This window comes from Mobula birostris, chromosome 5 (assembly GCF_030028105.1).
Source record: "Mobula birostris isolate sMobBir1 chromosome 5, sMobBir1.hap1, whole genome shotgun sequence".
Taxonomy (NCBI): domain Eukaryota; kingdom Metazoa; phylum Chordata; class Chondrichthyes; order Myliobatiformes; family Myliobatidae; genus Mobula; species Mobula birostris.
In genome coordinates this window covers 109,262,586-109,282,706 of record NC_092374.1, presented here as the reverse complement: position 1 = coordinate 109,282,706, position 20,121 = coordinate 109,262,586, and the positions used below count along the sequence as shown (strand labels likewise).

General features: G+C 41.2%; 1 protein-coding gene across 2 annotated transcripts in view; it reads right to left on the bottom strand.

The window, feature by feature from the left end:
* The window catches only part of gypc (glycophorin C (Gerbich blood group)), a 162,446-nt gene that overhangs the window by 122,769 nt on the left and 19,556 nt on the right, over positions 1-20,121 (bottom strand). For both annotated transcript variants that reach the window (XM_072258556.1, XM_072258555.1), the window contains exon 2: positions 11,719-11,834. In XM_072258556.1, coding sequence (XP_072114657.1) covers positions 11,719-11,737 — 19 coding nt within the window. In that variant the 5' untranslated portion in view covers positions 11,738-11,834. The remainder of the gene's footprint in view (positions 1-11,718; positions 11,835-20,121) is intronic.

The window sequence follows — 20,121 nt, the reverse complement described above, 5'->3', positions numbered from 1 at the left end:
CTAGGTTATTACACAACACCCAAACTACGATAGCGTTTCCCCCAAGTAGGCTCGAGCACAAGTTGCTCTAAGAAGCCATCTCACAGGCATTCAACAAATTTCCTCATGATTTGACGCCAACCTGATTTTCCCCAACCCCCTTACATACTGCAGACCACCATTACAATTGTGACATTGCCCTTATTACATGCCCTTTCCAGCTCCCCTTGCAATCTCAACCCCACACCTTGGCTACTATTTGGAGACCTATACAATTCCCATAATGTTTTTTTTTCCACTCTTGCGGTTTCTTAACTCCACCCACAAAGATTCAACATTCTCTAACTGTATGTCACTTAATGGTAAGAGTCTTGGCAGTGTGGAGGATAAGAGGGATCTTGGGGTCTGAGTCCATAGGACATTCAAAGCTGCTACATAGGTTGACTGTGGTTAAGAAGGTGCATTGGCCTTCATCAACCGTGGGATTGAGTTTAAGAGCCAAAAGGTAATGTTGCAGCTATATAGGACCCTGGTCAGACCCCACCTGGAGTACTGTGCTCAGTTCTGGTCGCCTCACTACAGGAAGGATGTGGAAACCATAGAAGGGGTGCAGAGGAGATCTACAAGGATGCTGCCTGGATTGGGGAGCATGCCTTATGAGAATAGGTTGAGTGAACTCGGCCTTTTCTCCTTGGAGTGACGGAGGATGAGAGGTGACCTGATAGAGGTGTTCAAGATAATGAGAGGCATTGATCGTGTGGATAGTCAGAGGCTTTTTCCCAGGGCTGAAATGGCTAGCATGAAAGGGCATAGTTTTAAGGTGCTTGGAAGTAGGTACAGAGGAGATGTCAGGGGTGAGTGTCCCCCCACCCCCCACACACACAGAGTGGTGAGTGCGTGGAATGGGTGGTGGTGGTGGAGGCAGAAATGATAGGGTCTTTTAAGAGACTCCTGGATGGCTACATGGAGCTTAGAAGAATAGAGGGCTATGGGGAAAGCCTAGGTAGTTCTAAGATTGGGAGATGTTTGGCACAACTTTGGGGGCCAAAGGGCCTGTATTGTGCTGTAGGTTTTCTATGTCACCTCTTTCGAAAGATAGAATTCCATCTCTTACGTATAGAGTCATTGCTTATACCTTCCTTCCTGTCTTTTTGATACAAAGTATATGCTTCGATGTTAAACTACCACCTTCTTTCAGCTGCTTGCATTTCAGTTAACAGTTAATCAACCAACTTGGAGAAATCCCAAGTTACATAAATGGCTCTAAATGCAACTGACAACATCATCCACTTTGTATTAAAGATTCGAGATTGTTTATTGACGTTCTTCAATACCCAAGTGTAAAGGAGAATGAAATCAAAGTAAGCACAGTTAGATTTAGAATAAGTCCTTTATTAACATTGTTGACTCAAACTGCCATGTATGACACACACAGAGCACTGGGGGAACTCAACAGATTAGGGAGTATCTATGGAAATGAATAAGTAGTCATGTTTCAGGCCGAGACCCTTCTTCAACACTGGAAAGGACTGGGGAAGATGCCAGAATAAGGTAGGGGGAAGGGAAGGAGGACAGGCTAGAAGGTGATAGTTGAAGCCAGGTGAGTGGGAAAGGTAAAGTGCTGCTGAGGGAGGAATCTAATAGGGGAAGAGAGAAGAGCTTAGGAGAAAGAAGGAGAGCTGAGGGAGGTGCTTGGCAGGTAAGAAGAGGCAAGAGTCCAGTGAACGAATAGAAGGGGGAAGAGGGAGGAAAAAAATAGCAGATGGAGAAACTGATATTCATGCAATCAGGCCCATGGTTCACTCTCCTCTACCATCACGTTCCTCCTTCTCCAACTCTTTACCTTTTCCATCCACCTGGCTTCACCTAGCATCTTCTAGCTTGCCCTCCTTCTAACGGTTCAATCCTATCATCCCCCTTCCTTTCCAGTCCAAAATGTCAACTGTTTATTCTTTTCCATTGATGTGTCCTGACCTGAGTATCTCCAGCATTTTGTGTTACTCTGGATTTCCAACATCTGCAGATTCTCTTATATTTATGTTTTAATATCACCATTCAGTAACATAGGAAGACAGCCTATGTGCATAGAGAGGAAATAATAATGGTGCTCCATCTTTCTATAGTCTCCCTTCCCTCTCCATGACTTTCAAATTGTACAAAGCTCAAGTTCATGTAAGATGGTGGTGTGGTTGGTTGCAGTGGCCTCGCCAACAAATGGTGCAAATATGTGCCTGAAATGTTTTCTTGTGATCACAGGACCCTGACGGACACTGGTAAATAAATACTGAACAGGGTCTGGAGAGTCCATTTATTTTTACACAGGGCTGTTAGGGGACTGAAGTTTGAACGCACAAAGACTGACAGATTCTGTACTGAAGGAACAGCTGTTCCACTGGAAATAATGGAAGGAACGAAATGTGTTCTTTTATAAACGCAGAGAATGCTGAGTTCATCATACACCAGGGGTAATGATAAAGGCAGATTGTTAAATTATTTTTATCTAGAGATTCAGAATGGTAACAGACCCTTCCAGCTCAATGAGTCCACACTGCCCAAGTACACCCATGTGACCAATGACTCTACTAACCACACATCTTTGGAAAGTGAGGGGAAACTGGAGCACTCAGGAAACCCACACGGTCCCAGGGAGAACGTACATTGAAACCAGGTCGCAGGCGCTGCGAAGGCCTAACTCTAACCGCAGTGTGCTGCATGCTGCCCAGATATTTTCACAGGAATTTAACAAACTTAGATAGGCAAGTGGTTGAAAGAAAAATGGAGGGCTATGTGGGAGGGAAGGGTTAGATTGATCTTAGAGAAGGCTAAGACGGTGGCACATCATGGGCTGAAGATTACTGTGATGTAATTTTCTATGCTCTATGAATGTAAAATGTTTCATGATTTCTCTATACATCCTTAAAAAGTGTGGATTTTAAACATGCCTCAGACTCAAAATGGAATTTATGCTACTTAACAAAGAATTCATTTCTGAACAGATACTGCTGCATCTATGCATTCAAACTTCACTCCAATCACAGTCAGATTTGGAAAGCAAAATGGATTTTATGATGGGCCTTTTAACAAAGGATATGCTTGCTACTTTGTAAAACTCACAGCCAACTTCCAATAATATTGAAGCTCCAGTGTCAATCTTTCAATTACTTTAAACTAAGACTTCTGGAGAGAAAGTTAAGAGGTGACTTGATGTACAAGATAACAAGAGGCATAAATCGAGTGGATAGCCAGAGACTCCCCCCCGCCCCCCGAGATGAAATGGCTAAAACCAGGGGGCATAATTTTAAGGTGACTTGAGGAAAATACAGCGAGATATCAGAGGCAAGCTGTTTTTTTAAAAAAAATACAGAGTAGCGAGTACCTGCTAAGGATGGTGCTAGAAGCAGGCACATTAGGAGCTTTTAATAGACATTTAGATAGAAAAAAATATTATAGAAAAAAAAGGGCTATTGATCTTAGAGTAGGTTAAAAGAACAGCACACTGAAGGGCCTATAGTGTGCAGTAGTGGTCTATGTTCTCCTTTCAAGTAGTATTCTTTCATGAGCTGAAAGCATCACCAACACTCTTTTGCCAGAGTGGTGAATCTGTGGAACTCGTTGCCACCTGTATCTGTGGAGGCCAAGTCTTTATGTGTATTTAAGGTAGAGGTTGATAGATTCTTGATTGGCCAGGGCATGAAGGGATATGGGGAGAAGGCAGGAGATTAGGGCCGAGAGGAAAAATGGATCAGCCATGATAAAATGGCAGTGCAGACTGACAGGCCAAATGGCCTAATTCTGCTCCTATATCTCATGGGTGCCAACTTACCTGCTAATAAGGATATATATACAAAAAGATGTTGGAAAAGGGCCAGTAACATCTCGACATACCCCCCTGTTAAACTCTGTTTAAGTCTCCTTAACAATAGTGGATTACTTCCACATGGAACTGAACCATAATTATTATTACTACACTTTTCTAGACACTTCCTCAATGCTAAAAACAAAGCTATTCCTACACTTGGTTTGTGTATCCCAAGCAGCCAAAGAGGCCCATTTGTGAAGTGAACTAATGCTCACTTCATAATGAACACCCCACCCACCCTGCTCCTGGACTATTTGTCCCACACCCAGCAGGGAGGAGGTTATGTAGCATCCACGCCAGGACCACTGGATGCAAATACAGTTTCTTTTCCCCAAGCAGCAAGACTGATCTGCACCTCCACCCACTAACTCCACTACTTCACTATTTCCTGTCAGTCACCTTATTGTAATTTACAGTTTTTTATTATGTATTGCAATGTACTGCTGGCAGAAAAGAACAAATTTCATGACACAGTGCGGAGAAATTTCTTTAGCCAGTGGGTAGTGAATTTGTGGAATCTGTTACCACAGGCAGCTGTGGAGGCCAGGTCATTGGATGTGCTTAAGGCAGCGGTTGATAGGTTTATGTTTGGACACAGCATCAAAGGTTACAGGGAGAAGGCCGTGAAATGGGGCTGGGGATCGGTGGGGGGGGGGGGGGGGGGGGGGGAGAGAGGATCAGCCGTGATTGACCATAGGCCAAGTGGTCCAGTTCTGCTCCTATGTCTTATGGTCTTATAATTCAGTAATATCAAACCTGATTCTGATTAAGTACCAAGTTGCCTACCATATCAGCAACCATCTGTGGACGTGTGCTTCCCACTCTGACCCTATTAAGTGTTATATAAAACAGCACCTAATTTGCAATTGGCTTATTACTGCTTAATTACAGTGAAAAGACTTTGCTCCTTGCCCTGCAGACTGATCATTCCATAAGTGCATGAAGGTGGTGCAAAAGGACAGTAATACAGAATGCAGGACACTGTTACTGTAACGAAGAAAGTCCAGCACTGGTAAACAAAGAATATGTAGGGGCCATAACATGAATCAGGAGTTAATATTTATCAACAGTCTGCCCAAGAGTCCAATAACAAAAGTGTAGAAACTATCCTTGAGTTTGCTGGCAGGTTATCTCAAGCTGTTGCATCTTCTGCCTGATGGAAGTAGGAGCAGAGAGAATGACCAGGATGGGTGGGATCTTTAATCACATCGGCTGCTTTCCTGAGGCAGCAGAAAGTGATGGCGGACTCCATGGAGCTGTTGCTGGTTTTTGTAATAGACAGGACTGTGTTCACAACGGCCCGCGATATTTTGTGGTCTTGGGCACAGCAATTAACATACAAAGGTGTAATGCATCTGGGAAAGTCACCTAAAGCCATGTACCATCAAGGAAGCATTAATCACACAGTCTAGTTATTATGTGCTGAGGTGTCAACATGTTGCATACATCTAGTGATATCAAATGAACTCTTAAATAATTAGGCACAGAGCAGCATTTTATCAACACTTTCTCTAGGGACTGATATCTAATCTACACCATGATCACAAAGTAAGTGTAAGAAACAAATTTTCAAATGTTAAACAAATTCCCTGCCTTTGTTTGGCCAGTGGGTGGTGAGATTCTAGGGCACTATTTTAAAGAGCGACTTGGATATCCTAACCTCTCTGAGTAATCTTAATCCTCCAAGAAGCAACTATAGAAAGTGGTGGATGCAGCCCAGTCCATCACAGGCAGAGCCCCCCCCCCCCCGCCCCCGCCACCATTGAGGACACTTACCATGAGTGCTGCCACAAGAAAGCAGCTTTAATTAAAGGCCTCCCACCATGCAAACCACGCTCTCTTATCACTACCACCATCAGGCAGGCCTTGGGTCCTACACCAGCAGGTTCAGGAACAGTTATTACCCTACAACTATCAGGCTCCTGAACTAGCATGGACGACTACACCCAACTCTGAACTCATTCAATGACCTACAGACCCATCTTCAAGGACTCTTTTACATTGAGTATTCTCAGCATTATCTTTCTATTTGCACAGTTTTTCTCCCTTTTCACATTGGTTGTTTTCATCTTTGTGTTTTTTCATAGATACTATTGTCTTTTTCCTGTAATTACCTGCAAGAAAATGAATCTCAAGGTATTGTATGACAACATAAATAAATTTACTTTGAACAATCTACAACAATAAAAATTTGTGACTCCCATCTACATGATAATAACCAAGATATTATCAAAGCAAACTATCAAATTTCCTTCATTACAACAATAATCCCACTTCTAAAGTATTTCATTCACCATAGAAGTACTTGGGGGTTATAAGAGGGACTATAAAACCAGCATGTAGATCTGTGTTCAGAAGCTCAGCTCAAGATTTTAATGGACTATGGAATATTTAGTGGCGGATGACCTCAAGATGGAAGAGCAAGCAAGGTGTTGGTGGGTCAAGGAAATAAAGAGAAAATAAGGGATCTCATGAGAGAAACATGAACCTGTTGCAGAAATGAGGAGAAAAGGGAAAAGAAGTGTAAAGTTCTTGGGAGTGCAAGTAGCTTTGCAGCCACTGAAGCCAAGTAACAACAAAAAAGATGAAAGATTAGATTTATTTGTCATACGTATCTCAAAGCATATAGTGTCATTTGAATCAAATCAATGAGGATTTTGCTGAGCTGCCTACTAGTTTTGCCATGCTTCCAGAACTAATATAGCATGCCTACAACTCACTAACCTTCACATATAACTTTGGAATATGGAGGAAACCCGAGCACCCAGAGAAAACCCATGTGGTCATGGAGAGAATGTACAACTCCTTGCAGCTGACGTAGAACAGGGTTCTGTGAACCGTTATATTGCTGTGCTGCCCAAGTATTTGTGGGAGAGTTTATTTGTTGTTAGGGGTTAGAGACAAGGTCTTGAATGAGAAGATCAAGGGCTAAAGACTTCAGATGCAGATGTTGAAGAATGGATGTGAGATCCATGTTTATGATAGGACGGAAGGCAGGCATTGAGTGGAGGAATCAAATAGACAATTTTGGAAAGGAAGCAGAGGGATGGACAATGCAAGTTCTTCAAATAAAGATACTTCATGGCCAAAATGTGCTGACAGTAGAAAGTGTGAGACCATATCAAACCTAGTGAGGGGTATAAATTAGGCCATGAAGAGAGGATGAGGCACTTGTATCACCTGCAAGCTGAGTTTTAGTCAGATTGAAATTCAGTGTGATAATCAACATACCTTCCTGGATGGCAAGGCTCCAAGCATAAATGAATAGTTTTTCTACAGAAAAGAGTTACGTAGTAGGGAATGATGCTCAAAGGAGAGAGAAATGGGAAGAATCTTGTTAAAAAGGAAGCATGGGGAGGAAGAAAGAGGAATATACTGCATTTGGAATTGTGGGCTGCTGTTCAATCAGACTTCCCAGCAAAGTCATGAACTGTCGTTTCAGATACTTGGAGCAGCCTTTGGCAGAAATAGAGAGCAAGATTAGAATCACTATTTATGTGGTTGTTTGCAAAACACAATTACATCCATTGGGAGAGGGAATGAGACTGATAAATTGACTTTGTACTCAAAATGCTGATCTTGACCTTTATTTTGACCATGTTAATAAATCTAAATGGACATCAGAACATTTCAGAACATAGTTAAATGTTCTAACCTATTAGCAAACCTAAAATAATGAAACGAAAGTTTTTCATCCTTCTCAAGAGGGCCCTTTAATATATCCCAGGAAAACTATTTATATTTTCCTTTCAAAAAGAAACTTTGAATAATTCCACTGATTTCTCTGTCACTAGCAGACTGAAAAATATTTTCCTAAAGTACATGCTTCAGAACTTCCCAACATCTGCTTTCAATGAGATTTTTACTGGCATAATCCCAGTATTTGGGTGGAGAGTACACAAACTGGTTGCATCACGGTAATATTCAGGGATGGAGAAGTTGTGGACCTAGCCCATCACAGGCAAAGCCCTCTCCAACACTGAACACATCTACAAGGAGTACTATTACAAGAAAGCATCATGCAGGTCTCCACTGTCCAGGCCATGCTGTCTATTTGCTGCTACCATCAGGCAGGAGATATAGAAGCCTTAGACCCCCACATCACTAGGTTCAGGAACCAGTATGAATAACTTCACTCACATCATCTCTAAACTAATTGCTCAAACTACAGACCCACTTTCAGTAATTCTACAGCTTGTTTTCTCAGCATTATTTATGTATTTTTTTATTTGTAAAATTTGTCTTTTTTGCACATTGGCTGTTTAATTTTTATTGATAATTTTTTCATAAATTCCATCGTATTTCTTTATTTCCCTGTAAATGCCTGCAAGTGAATCTCAAGGTAGTATGTGGTGACATTACGTACTTTAATAATACATTTATTTTAATGTGACTTTCTTGCTTAGTCTAATTTGAACTGAGGTTAATCCTGTAGCACATGGTACGTTGGTTTGCACTACTATAGACAGTAAGAGTGTTGTTGACATAGTACTTCCTCTACACCTCCCCTCCCTCACCATTCCAGTGTTATGGTATAGAAATTATGCTTTGCAATATGCAAATACTTTAGCAGTTAAAATAGATTTGTTAACACTTTTTACAAATATTTTAACACATTTGCTTCCTCATTAACTGCAACACCTTCTGTTTGAAATATTAATGCAATATATTTGGTCATTGGTGAAGGTTTTTGGAGTCTTGTGAAAAAGGGCAAAGTATTAAATAATAAACAAAGATAAGCCAAGGTAGACTTGAGAAATCACCAATTTTTCATGTGCCTTCTACTCTACAGTCTGGCATGATTGCTCAAATATTTGTGTGCATGAGTCAACAAGTTTTGACATTTCTTCTGAAACTAAATAGCTAGACAATATTTTCTCTGCATTACCTTCAAATCACAGATAATAATGTTCAGCACTGTTTAAACATGGTTGGATGGGTCCTAGTGTTTTTGACAGAATACACATGATACAAAATTCAAAAAAAAAAGTTTAACAATTAATTGCTGGAAAGAATTTCAGGTCAAAAGTAGAAAAGTACCAGCATCAAGTCTGCTGCTGTAGTGCACATGACCTTCTCAATATACACATTATGTGTATATTAATCTTAATGACACACAAACTACTGCTCACAATATACCACGAAATATACAGCTGCACTCCTATCCCATCTGAATTCAATACAGTGAGAAGACAAGAGGCAGATGACTAATTAATGCTGAAGGCATGCTTCGTGGCACATTACAAGAGCTTCTATGATGAGCATTCCCAGCAGATTGAGATTTTAAATTAAAGCGCCATTGCGCTGTTCCCATTTTTAGTCATCAAAGGCTCCAACAATTATATGGCTCAGTCTCAGTGACTTTGTTTGAAAGAAAATGAACAAGGACCATGCTGCATGCTGACAAAACTTGAACAATGGAGGATCTTTCACTTTCATCTGAAGTAAAAACTCCAGTTCTTTCCCTATAGATACTACCTGACCTGCTGATACTTTGCAACCTTGTTTTTTTGCAGGAACAAAGTTTGATTGCTAAGAAACAGTTCTACATATATTATAATTACAATTAAAAACTTGGTAGAGCACTGCGATGTGCAGTAGGACGAAAAGGGACCTAGGAATACAGATCGATAATTCCTTGAAAATTGCATTGTAGGTGGATAGGGTCATAAAGAAAGCTTTTGGCATATTGGCCTTCATAAAGAGTTGGGATATTATGCTGAAGTTGTATAAGACTTTGACAAGGCCAAGTTTGGAATACGTTTGGTTCTCATCAGCCACCAACAGGAAAGGTACCAGATTGAAAGAGCGTAAAGTAGTTTACAAGGATGTGGCCAGGACTCGAGGACACGAGTTATGAGAAAATGTTGAACAGTTTAAGACTTTATTTCCTGGAGCACAAGAAAATGAGGGGAAATCATACAGAGATATACAAAATGCTAAGGGCTATAGATAGGATGAAAGCTTACAAATTTTTTTCCCCTCAAGTCGGTTGAAACTAGAACTGGAGGTGTAAGGTTAAGGGTGAAAGGCAAAATATTTAAGGGGAATCTGAGGGAGATCTTCACACAGAGGACAGTGCAAGTGTGAAAAGGGTTGCCATCAGAAGTTACAGATACTAGATCAATTGTAACAGTTAAGGGGAGTTTGGATAATTATATGGGTGCAAGTAGATGGGACAAGGCAACATGGACTAGATGGGCCAGATGATTGATTTTTGCATTGCAGTGCTCTATGTCTCTGTATCAAGCCATCATTATGCTTGGGCATTCCAGGTACACAGAACTCCTATCCAATAGAAATAGACACCAGGCCATATAGAATCAGAAAATTACAGCCAGTTTATCCTATCAATTCCAATGCATTCAATTTCCTAGTGTTTTACCTGTAGTTAACATGCTCATACAAGAATTCTACTTCAGATGTCAGCATCCTGAAACGCACCACACTCTGGGTCAGAACAATGTAAAGATTTCTTCAATTTCTTTCTAACCATGCCATAAATCAATGTTTCCCTTATTATCAGACACCTCAAGCATACAGATGACGAAAGACTGGCTTGGATATATGGTACTTAAAAGGTACACCGTAGAACAGGATGAAAGGGAGATGAAGGGGACAAACTTAAGGCCCTGGTAGGAGGAAGCCTGGCCAAAGGCTTCAGGATGGCCAAGAGACCAGAATTTGGGAAGTACAGATGTTGGATAGCTTGGAGGGAAAAGGTCACAAACAGATTTGAACCACACCAGCCAAAACGAAAATAAAATCGAACAAATTCAATGATGGAATCATAGAATCGCTTAAGAGAAAAAAAACATCCTTTCAGCTCACATTATTGTGTTGACCATAACAGCTATTTATGCTAATCCCATTTTCCCTTATTAGGCTTGCATCCCTCCACTCCTTTCTTGTCTAAGTATTCATCCAAATGCCTTTTAAATGTTGTTATTGCATCTGCCTTCACCATGACCAGCTCTGACAGCAAATTTCGGGCAACCACTACCCTCTCAGTAGAAAAACGTAACCTTCAGATCTCCTTTAAATGTCTTCCATCTCACCTTAATGTCTTAAAGCTCTCATGACACATCCTAATCACAAGAGATTCTGTCGATGCTGGAAATCTTGAGCAACACATATGAAATGCTGGAGAACTTGGGCAGCATCTATGGAGGTGAATAAATAGTTGTCATTTCAGCTAAGACTTTTCATCATGATTGGAATGGAAAGGGGCAGAGGCCAGAATACAATGGTGGAGGGAGAGGAAGGAATACAAGCTGGTAGGTGATAGGCAAGAGGGGTGAGGAGGTATGAACATGGTTGGGGAGGGGGAATGAAGCTGGGAGATGATTCGTGCAGGAGGCAAAGGGCTGTAGAAGATAGAATCTAATAGGAGAGGACAATAGAATAAAAGGAAGGAGGAGGGGAACTAGAGGGAGTTGATGCTCTGGTGAGAAGGGTGTGGGTAACCAGAAAGAGAAATGAATAAAGTAGTATTAATTCCTCCATAGATGTTACCTGACTTGCTGAGTTCCTCCAGCACTGTGTTTGTGTTGTTCATCACTCACCCTTCCCCCCAGGGCAGGGTGCTATAAACCAGAGGTTTAAGATCAAAGTTTTAAACAGGATATCAGGCACAGCTTCTTCATGCCAAAGATGTCACCCATTTAGAAAGAACTACCAGATACAATGGTTGAGGCTAGCACATTAGCAACATTTAAAAGCCATTTAGATATGTAAATGCATAGGAGTAGTTTAGAGGGTCATGGGCCAAGTGTGTTGGCCCATGGTATGGGACTAGCTCAGTGCAGTTGGCCCTGGACGAGGTGTCTCAATAACTCCATGATTAAACCAGGTCCCAAACTATTTTGAAGCAGCAATACCTGGGAAAGGGGTTGACATTGTCCAACTCTAGCAGGTCACCATGGAGCAAATGAACGCAGCTATGGCTTTCAGTCAGCTGACCAAATAAAAAGTAGATGGATGAACGCCTCAAAGTCTGAAATACAAAATGGAAGAAAGTTTCATGTCATTAATTTGGATTGAACAAGTGAGTTGGGGGGGGGGGGGAGGGAGAAAAATTGACAATTTCTCTCTATGTACTTGAATTACATCAATGCCCATTCTAGAGACTAAAACACATATTTCAGGCAGTCTTTCTTAGTGCTGAATTCTAACCCTCCAGTTCACTACTACTAAAGGGCTACACTGTCCAAAACAAATTGTCTGTGTGACAAGAAGTCTCACCTGACCATTCAGGATTGTGCTAATGATAGCATAATTTGCATAAAAGCAAGGGAAATCTTTTGGTACATCATACATTCTTAGATTGATCTTAGAGTAGTCTAAAGGGTTAGTACAACAGGGCTGAAGGGCCTGGACTGGGCTGTACTGTTCTATGTGCTATTCCTCAACTAGCCTCACCAAACTGAGTATCTGGTTTCTCATTTAAGGCAGCACTGGTGAAGTCCAGTAACTACTTACTGGCAGCAACCAAAACAATGAATACAAATAAATACCTTGTTAATAACACTTCCTTTTAAAAATATTTATGGTAAACGATCACTGCAAACAATGGAGAGGCAGGAAAAAGTGAGGCCGAAGTGAGAGTTGAAGTTGGCGGCTGTGAGGCGAAGATGAGGCAAGGTTGAGGCATATTTGAGGCAAAGGCGTTGTGAGTGGACTGGAGCAAACTAGGAGTGGTGGAGTGGCAGATTTGAGGCCCGTCCACTAAACCATAATGAGATACGATTGATCGAAGAGTCAGGCCGATTTGGTATGGTCGGGTACGAGCTGAAAGGTGGTGGTGGGGCCCAGGCCCAGGGAGTATCGGTGTGACAGGGTCAGGGACCTAGTACAAGGATTAGATTAGATTAGATTATGAAGACACGCAATCCTCTTTTATTGTCATTTAGTAATGCATGCATTAAGAAATGACACAATATTTCCTCCGGTGTGATATCACAAAACACAGGACAAACCAAGACTGAAAAAAACTAACAGAACCACATAGTTATAACATATAGTTACAACAGTGCAACAATACCATAACTTGATAAAGAACAGTCCATGAGCACAGTAAAAAGTTCAAAGTCTCTCAAATGACCTGATGTTTGGACGGTTTAATTGCAGGGCCAGATGGATTGAAAAGGAAGGGTGGTGGGACAAGAGGGGAGGGTTGGGCCAGTTCTGCTCGCTGCTCCAAAATGTTTACTTGGCTCTGTGCTTAACTGAGTGAGGCTGTGGCCTGCTGCAGCTGCAATGGGGTTCCTGTCTATAGACTCACTGCCATTTGCTTACTTTTATTGTTTGCATAATTTATTATTTTAACCGTATAACAATTACAGCACGGAAACAGGCCATCTCAGCCTTCCTAGTCCGTGCCGAACTCTTACTCCGACCTACCCCACCGACCACTATTACTAAGTATTTCAACCAATTGAATGTATATTGGAGTATGACCCAAACTGGTGTATTCAGAGATAGATTTTGAGTGATAAGAGAGAAGCAATTAAATGGGTTATTTTCTAACATAATTGTAAGAAAATAATGTTAAATTACTAAAAAGACTGATGTGGATGCTCAAGCAACACACATAAAAGTTGCTGGTGAATGCAACAGGCCAGGCAGCATCTCTAGGAAGAGGTACAGTCGACGATTCGGGCCGAGACCCTTCATCAGGACTAACTGAAAGAAGAAATAGTAAGAGATTTGAAAGTGAGAGGGGGAGGGGGAGATCCGAAATGTTAGGGGAAGACAGGAGGGGGAGGGATGGAGCCAAGAGCTGGACAGTTGATTGGCAAAGGGGATATGAGAGGATCATGGGACAGGAGGCCCAGGGAGAAGGTGGAGGGGGGAGCCTAGAGGATGGTCAGGGGGTATAGTCAGAGGGACAGAGGGAGAAAAAGGAGAGAGAGAAAAAGAATATTTATATAAATAAATAACAGATGGGGTACGAGGGGGAGGTGGGGCATTAGTGGAAGTTAGAGAAGTCAATGTTCATGCCATCAGGTTGGAGGCTACGGAAATGGAATATAAGGTGTTGTTCCTCCAACCTGAGTGTGGCTTCATCTTTACATAGAGGCGGCCATGGATATACATGTCAGAATGGGGATATTAACGAGATGAGAAGAAAAATTGTCAATTTATGACAAATCAATGGTGATTTGGGTGATGTGATAGCAATATCCTTGCAGGCAGGTTCACTAGAGCTGTTGGGAGTAGTTTAAACTAAAATGGAAGGGGGATGGGAACTAGTATGATAGAGCAGAGGATGAGTCTGCAGGTTTAGAAGTAGTTGATGGGTGCAACACGAATTTAAGGAAGGAAGAGCAAAGAGTTAAATTGTAAAACAGAGGCGAAATTCACAAGGGTGAGGTGCTGTATTCAAATGCGCGTAGCATTCTGAATAAGGAGGATGAATGAACATGTGGTGCAATTAGAGATTGGTTGGTATGAAGCTGTGAGCATCACTGAGTCATGGCTGAAAGGTGGCTATAGTTGGGAGCTTTACATCAACAGACATACTTTGTATCGAAAGGACAGGCAGGAAGGCAAAGGCAGTGGTGCGGCTCTGTTGGTAAGAGATGGAATTACATCTTTAGAAAGAGGTGACATAGGGTCAGAGAATGGCGGGGATTTTCTCTTTGCACATCCTGTGTTTGATGGCCTTTCTTTTTTAAAAGGTACGAGCTCTTTCAGGTTTCTTTGTTTTGTGGCTGTCTGTATGGAGACGAATCTCAAGGTTGTATGATGTATACATACTTTGAAATTTGGTCTTAATAAAGCTTGTCTTTGTTTGGAAGGGAACTGACCATGCTAATTAGTGATTTTACTTAACAGAAAAATATCAAACAATAATAAATAAGAACGCAACAAAAAGGCCACTCAGCCCTTCAAACCTGCCCCATGGCAATTAGTTAATTGCCTTCAATGCATTCTGAGGGAAGTTGGACTGTGCTCCCTCAACATTACCTCACCATGAGGCAATATTGCAGCTCTGTAAAACTCAAGTTAGACCACACTTGGGATATTGTGTTCAATCCTGGTCACCTGAAATAGAAGGATATGAAAGCTGAGGGAGCAGGTGAGATTTATCAGTATGCTGCCTAGATTAGAGAATGGGTCTTCTAAGAATAGGTTGAGTAAGCTAGGGCTTTCTTTAGAGTGGAGGAGGATGAGCGTTGACTTTGATAGAGATGATTGCAAGACTGTAAAAGATAGAGTGAACAGCCGATGTCTTTTGCCCAGAGCAGCAGAGGTCACACACACTCATTCTGCTGGGGCAGGTGACAAAACGTCAACTGTTTATTCATTTCCATAGGCACTGCCTGATCTACTCAGTTCCTCCAGTATTTTGTGTGTTTCCCTGGATTTCCAGAATCTGCGGAATCTCGTGTTTATTACTGACATGTCACGAAATCTGTTATTTTAAGGCAGCAATATAATGTAATATACAATTTATAAAAATATATTTTTGTGGTTTGTCTGAAGACCTCGACATCATTAGTCACTTTGAGACTGGATGCGGTGTCAATTCAGGCATAGAATGTCCTGGCACATGTTGGGCAGACGTGTGTAGGCACTGCAGTTGTTGCACTGATGGCTCTGGAATTGCGCAGCTCGCACTTATGTTGTGCTTCAGCAACGTGCCTTGCTTCGTAAGCTTGACAGCCCTTGTGGATGAGGCTGCGCCAGGTAGGGCGGTTTTGTGCCAGCATTTCCCAAGAGGTCGTGTCTATGTCAAATGACTTCAGGGAGGCCTTTAGTGTGTCTTTATAATGTCTCTTCTGCCCTCCATGTGAGCATCTTCCAGCAGAGGGTTCCCCAAAAAGGAGCTGCTTGGGTATGCGCTCGTCCGGCATGCGGATGACATGACCTGCCCACCGGGTCTGTGCTCTCATCAGCAGTGTAGGTTACAATAGAAATGTATAATATATAGAAATACATAGGTTACCATAGAAATGCATTAAAAATAGAGAGAAGTAGTGAGGAATTGGGACGTTTAAGGATTCTGGCGTAGGCACACTCAAAGGGAAAACAGTGGGGGTTGTTGGCCAAGTAAAGAGGAAAGAGTTAAATTGTGGAGTAGGTTAAAAGGTTGCCACAACATGGTGGGCCAAAGGGCCCATTCTGTGCTGTACTATTCTATGTTCTAAATGTTAATCTAAATGCATCAAACTAACTCACTCATAATCTGACCAACACCCAAGCACTGTGACTGAATGATGAGAGATTCCCCAATTCATGTCTCAAATTGGGACTCATGCACAGAGCACAAGACAAGATTCCTTCCATTCCTACCTCCAATTTCCCACAAACACCCCCACACACATGAAGGGCAGTTTTTGTCATGTGGTTCATTCTAATATCAGCCATGTATCAATGCCATGCCGAGGAGAAAGGAGTAAGAAAAGCACCTCACCGGACAAGAAACTCAGCTCACATTAGCAATAGGAACCAAAAAGCAATTGTTCTTCAAAGCCAATGTAATAGACAGTGGTCCATTTGTAGAAGTTATGATAAGGCAAGGGTTAAAGGCAACATCTAGGCAAAGATGACTGTGGCGGTGTGTAGTCAAACCCAGACAAGGGAGACTTTTGATTTGAGACTGCCAGAGACAATCTTACTTTTTGCTGACAGATAGAGGAGAATGAATGCAGCAGTGTGTAATCAACTTAGAAGAACATAGCTTCCCTTTACACAGTAGTTGATGCTGGAGATAACAGAGGTAGGAGTAACGGAAGGATGTGAAACCCACCCAACAATTAAGGTACAATTGCTTTACTAATCTCAAGGTGTGAGCTTGTAGTTTCTACTGACATTTAATATCTCTCTTGTGAATGGTGATTCATCTGAGAAGTAAGGAATTCAGGCATACACAATTTACCAATGGTTCAATACCTAGAACTGATAAACCAATTCTGTATAAAAATAGCAGTTTTCTGTCCTGGATTCAGAACAGTGTGGATGACACGTACCATGCTGTTCTCCTTGTGCACAAGGAAAACAAAAATATGTTTGAATTGTAAGAGTGTTCAGGACCCAGTCATTTTATTATCAGCTACGACACACATAGTTTAAGGTACTCAGACACACTCATCCAAAATTAATTGGCATTGCTGAGAGTGCAGGACTTTACTTGTTGACCTGTTTACTTATTTCCTTTTAATGGAAAACCCTACAATGTTAGTGGATACTGTGCAGTCTGTCACAGGTAAAGCTCTCCCTTGATTTGAGCATATCTACACAAAGCATTGTCACATGAAAGCAGCATCCATCAACAAAGACCCCCACCACCCAGGTCATACAGTGGTATGCAAAAGTTTGGGCATCTCTGTTACTATGAATAGCTGAGTAAAAGATGACCTGATTTCCAAAAGGCATAAAGTTAAAGATGACACGTTTCTTTAATATTTTAAGCAAGATTACTTTTTAATTTCCATCTTTTACAGTTTCAAAATAACAAAAAAGGAAAAGGGCCCAAAGCAAAAATTTGGGCGCCCTGTATGGCAGTACTTAGTAATACCCGCTTTGGCAAGTATCACAGCTTGTAAATGCTTTCTGTAGCCAGCTAAGAGGCTTTCAATTCTTCTTTGGGGGATTTTTGCCCATTCTTCCTTGCAAAAGGCTTTTAGTTCTGTGAGATTATTGGGCCGTCTTGCATGCACTGTTCTTTAGAGATCTATCAACAGATTTTCGATGATGTTTAGGTCAGGGGACTGGGAGGGCAAAACCTTCAGCTCGCGCCTTTTGAGGTAGTCCATTGTGGATTTTGAGGTGTTTAGGATCATTATCCTGTTGTAGAAGCCATCTTTTCTTCTTCAGTTTTTGTTTGTTTTTTTTTTAAACAGACGATATGATGTTTTCTTTCAGAATTTGCTGGTATTTAATTGAATTCATTCTTCCCTCTACCAGTGAAATGTTCCCCATGCCACTGGCTGCAACACAAGCCCAAAGCATGATCAATCCACCCCCATGCTTAATAGTTGGAAAGGTGTTCTTTTCATGAAATTCTGCACGCTTTTTTCTCCAAACTTTATCATTGCAGCCAAAAAGTTCTATTTTAACTTCATCGGTCCACAGGACTTGTCTCCAAAATGCATCAGGCTTGTTTAGATGTTCCTTTGCAAATTTCTGATGTGGAATTTTGGGGTGAGGACGCAGGAAAGGTTTTCTTCTGATGACTCTTCCATGAGGGTCATATTTGTGCAGGTGTCACTGCACAGTAGAACAGTGCACCACCACTCCAGAGTCTGCTAAATCTTCCTGAAGGTCTTTTGCAGTGAAACGGGGTTTTGATTTGCCTTTCTAGCAATCCTACGAGCAGTTCTCTCGGAAAGTTTTCTTGGTCTTCCAGACCTCAACTTGGCCTCCACCGTTTCTGTTAACTGCCATTTCTTAATTACATTACGAACTGAGGAAACGGCTACCTGAAAACGCTTTACTATCTTCTTATAGCCTTCTCCTGCTTTGTGGGCATCATTTATTTTGATTTTCAGAGGCTAGGCAGCCGATGGCTGCTGATTGTTGGGACACGGTTTGAGGAGTCAGGGCATTTATAAAGCTTTGAAATTTGCATCATCTGGCCTTTCCTAACAATGATTGTGAACAAGCCATAGCCCTAACAAGCTAATTAAGGTCTGAGACCTTAGTAAAAGTTATCTGAGAACTCAAATCTCTTGGGGTGCCCAAACATTTGGATGGTGCTCCTTTCCTCCCCACCCCACTCTAAAATTATACAAAACAAAAATAATACACTAATCTTGCTTAAAATGTTGAAAAGAATATGTCATCTTTAAATTTATGACTTTTGGATATCAGTTCATCTTTTACTCACTTAACTATTCACAAGTAACAGAAATTTTGACCAGGGGTGCCCAAACTTTTGCATGCAACTGTACTTGCACCTGTCATTGGAAAGGTGGTACAGGAGCCTCGGTACTTACACCACCAGGTTCAGGAACAGTAATTACTCCTCAATCATCAGACTCTTGAAACAAAGGGAACAGTTTCACTCAACTTCACTTGCACCACCATTGAAAAGTTCTCACAATCAATGGACTCACTTTCAAGAACTTTTTATCTCGTGTTTGACATTTATTGTTTATTTGTTACTTTTCTTTTTCTATTTGCACAGTTTGTCTTTTGCACCCTGGTAGAATGCCGAAGTTGGTATGGTCTTTCATTAATTCTATTATGGTTATTGATCTATAATGGATTTGTTAAGTATGCCTGCAAAAAAAATGAATTTCAGGATGGTATATAGTGACATATATGTACTCTGATAATAAATTTACTTTGAACCAACTAGGAATCAAACAAGTACATTTCAAGTGCAAAACCAATGTGAGCTGCAAGTGGGGCTTAGGGCTCAAGATTTGCCCTCAAAAAGGACAGATATTGGCTTTCCTATCCTGCCAGTTGGAGAAAGAAAAGTTTTTCAAAAATTGAGTCTGGAACTCTGCCTAAAAAGGCAGTGGAGGCAGAAACCCTTCACTAAAATAACTCAGTGAGTACTTAAAGGTCCATAACCTGCAGTACCATGTACCACAAACCAGGCAATGGGATCAGTCTACTGTCCACCACTGGCCATTTTTAACAAGGACTAAATGGCATTGTAGACCACAAATTCCTGTATGAACCAAGTTGAAGAAAAGATGCTCAATCAGCAATAAACCCTAAAATACTGAAACACCTTTGACATTGTTACAAATATTTCCTTGCAGTTAAAGATCTGCACATCTCTTTGATAGAGTTTGACATGGAAGTTTTAAATGAGAATTTATTCATGGATAATGCATCTTTTGTCAAGACTGAAAGAATTACCCAGCATGTAAAGTTGATTTAGTTGTGGATCTTTCATGTTTAAAACGATTGAATGGAAAAATCGAAGCAGTCAAGAGTAGATATAATAGAGGTGATTAAAATTATAAAAGGGGACTTAATGATGTCTTACTAAATGGAGGAGCAGCTCAAGAGGCCTATGGATTACTCTTTACTATTTCTTATGTTCTCATGTCAACTATGAATAATTATTTCCTTTAGTTGGGGAGAACAACAGATGGGAGATCATTAATTTTAAGTTGTCATCAAAAGCTTTGGAGAAATTCCTGTCACCCCACAGAGAGGTAGGAGCAGAGAACCTTTTGCCAAAGGGAATTACTGAGAGGAAAATAAGTTTTAAAAGAGAAAGTTAGATACCAATTTGAAACAGGGAAAGTATACAAGGTGAGTTCAAGTGGATAGAGTCTGGCATATTTCCAGCAATAAGGGGTTACAAGGAT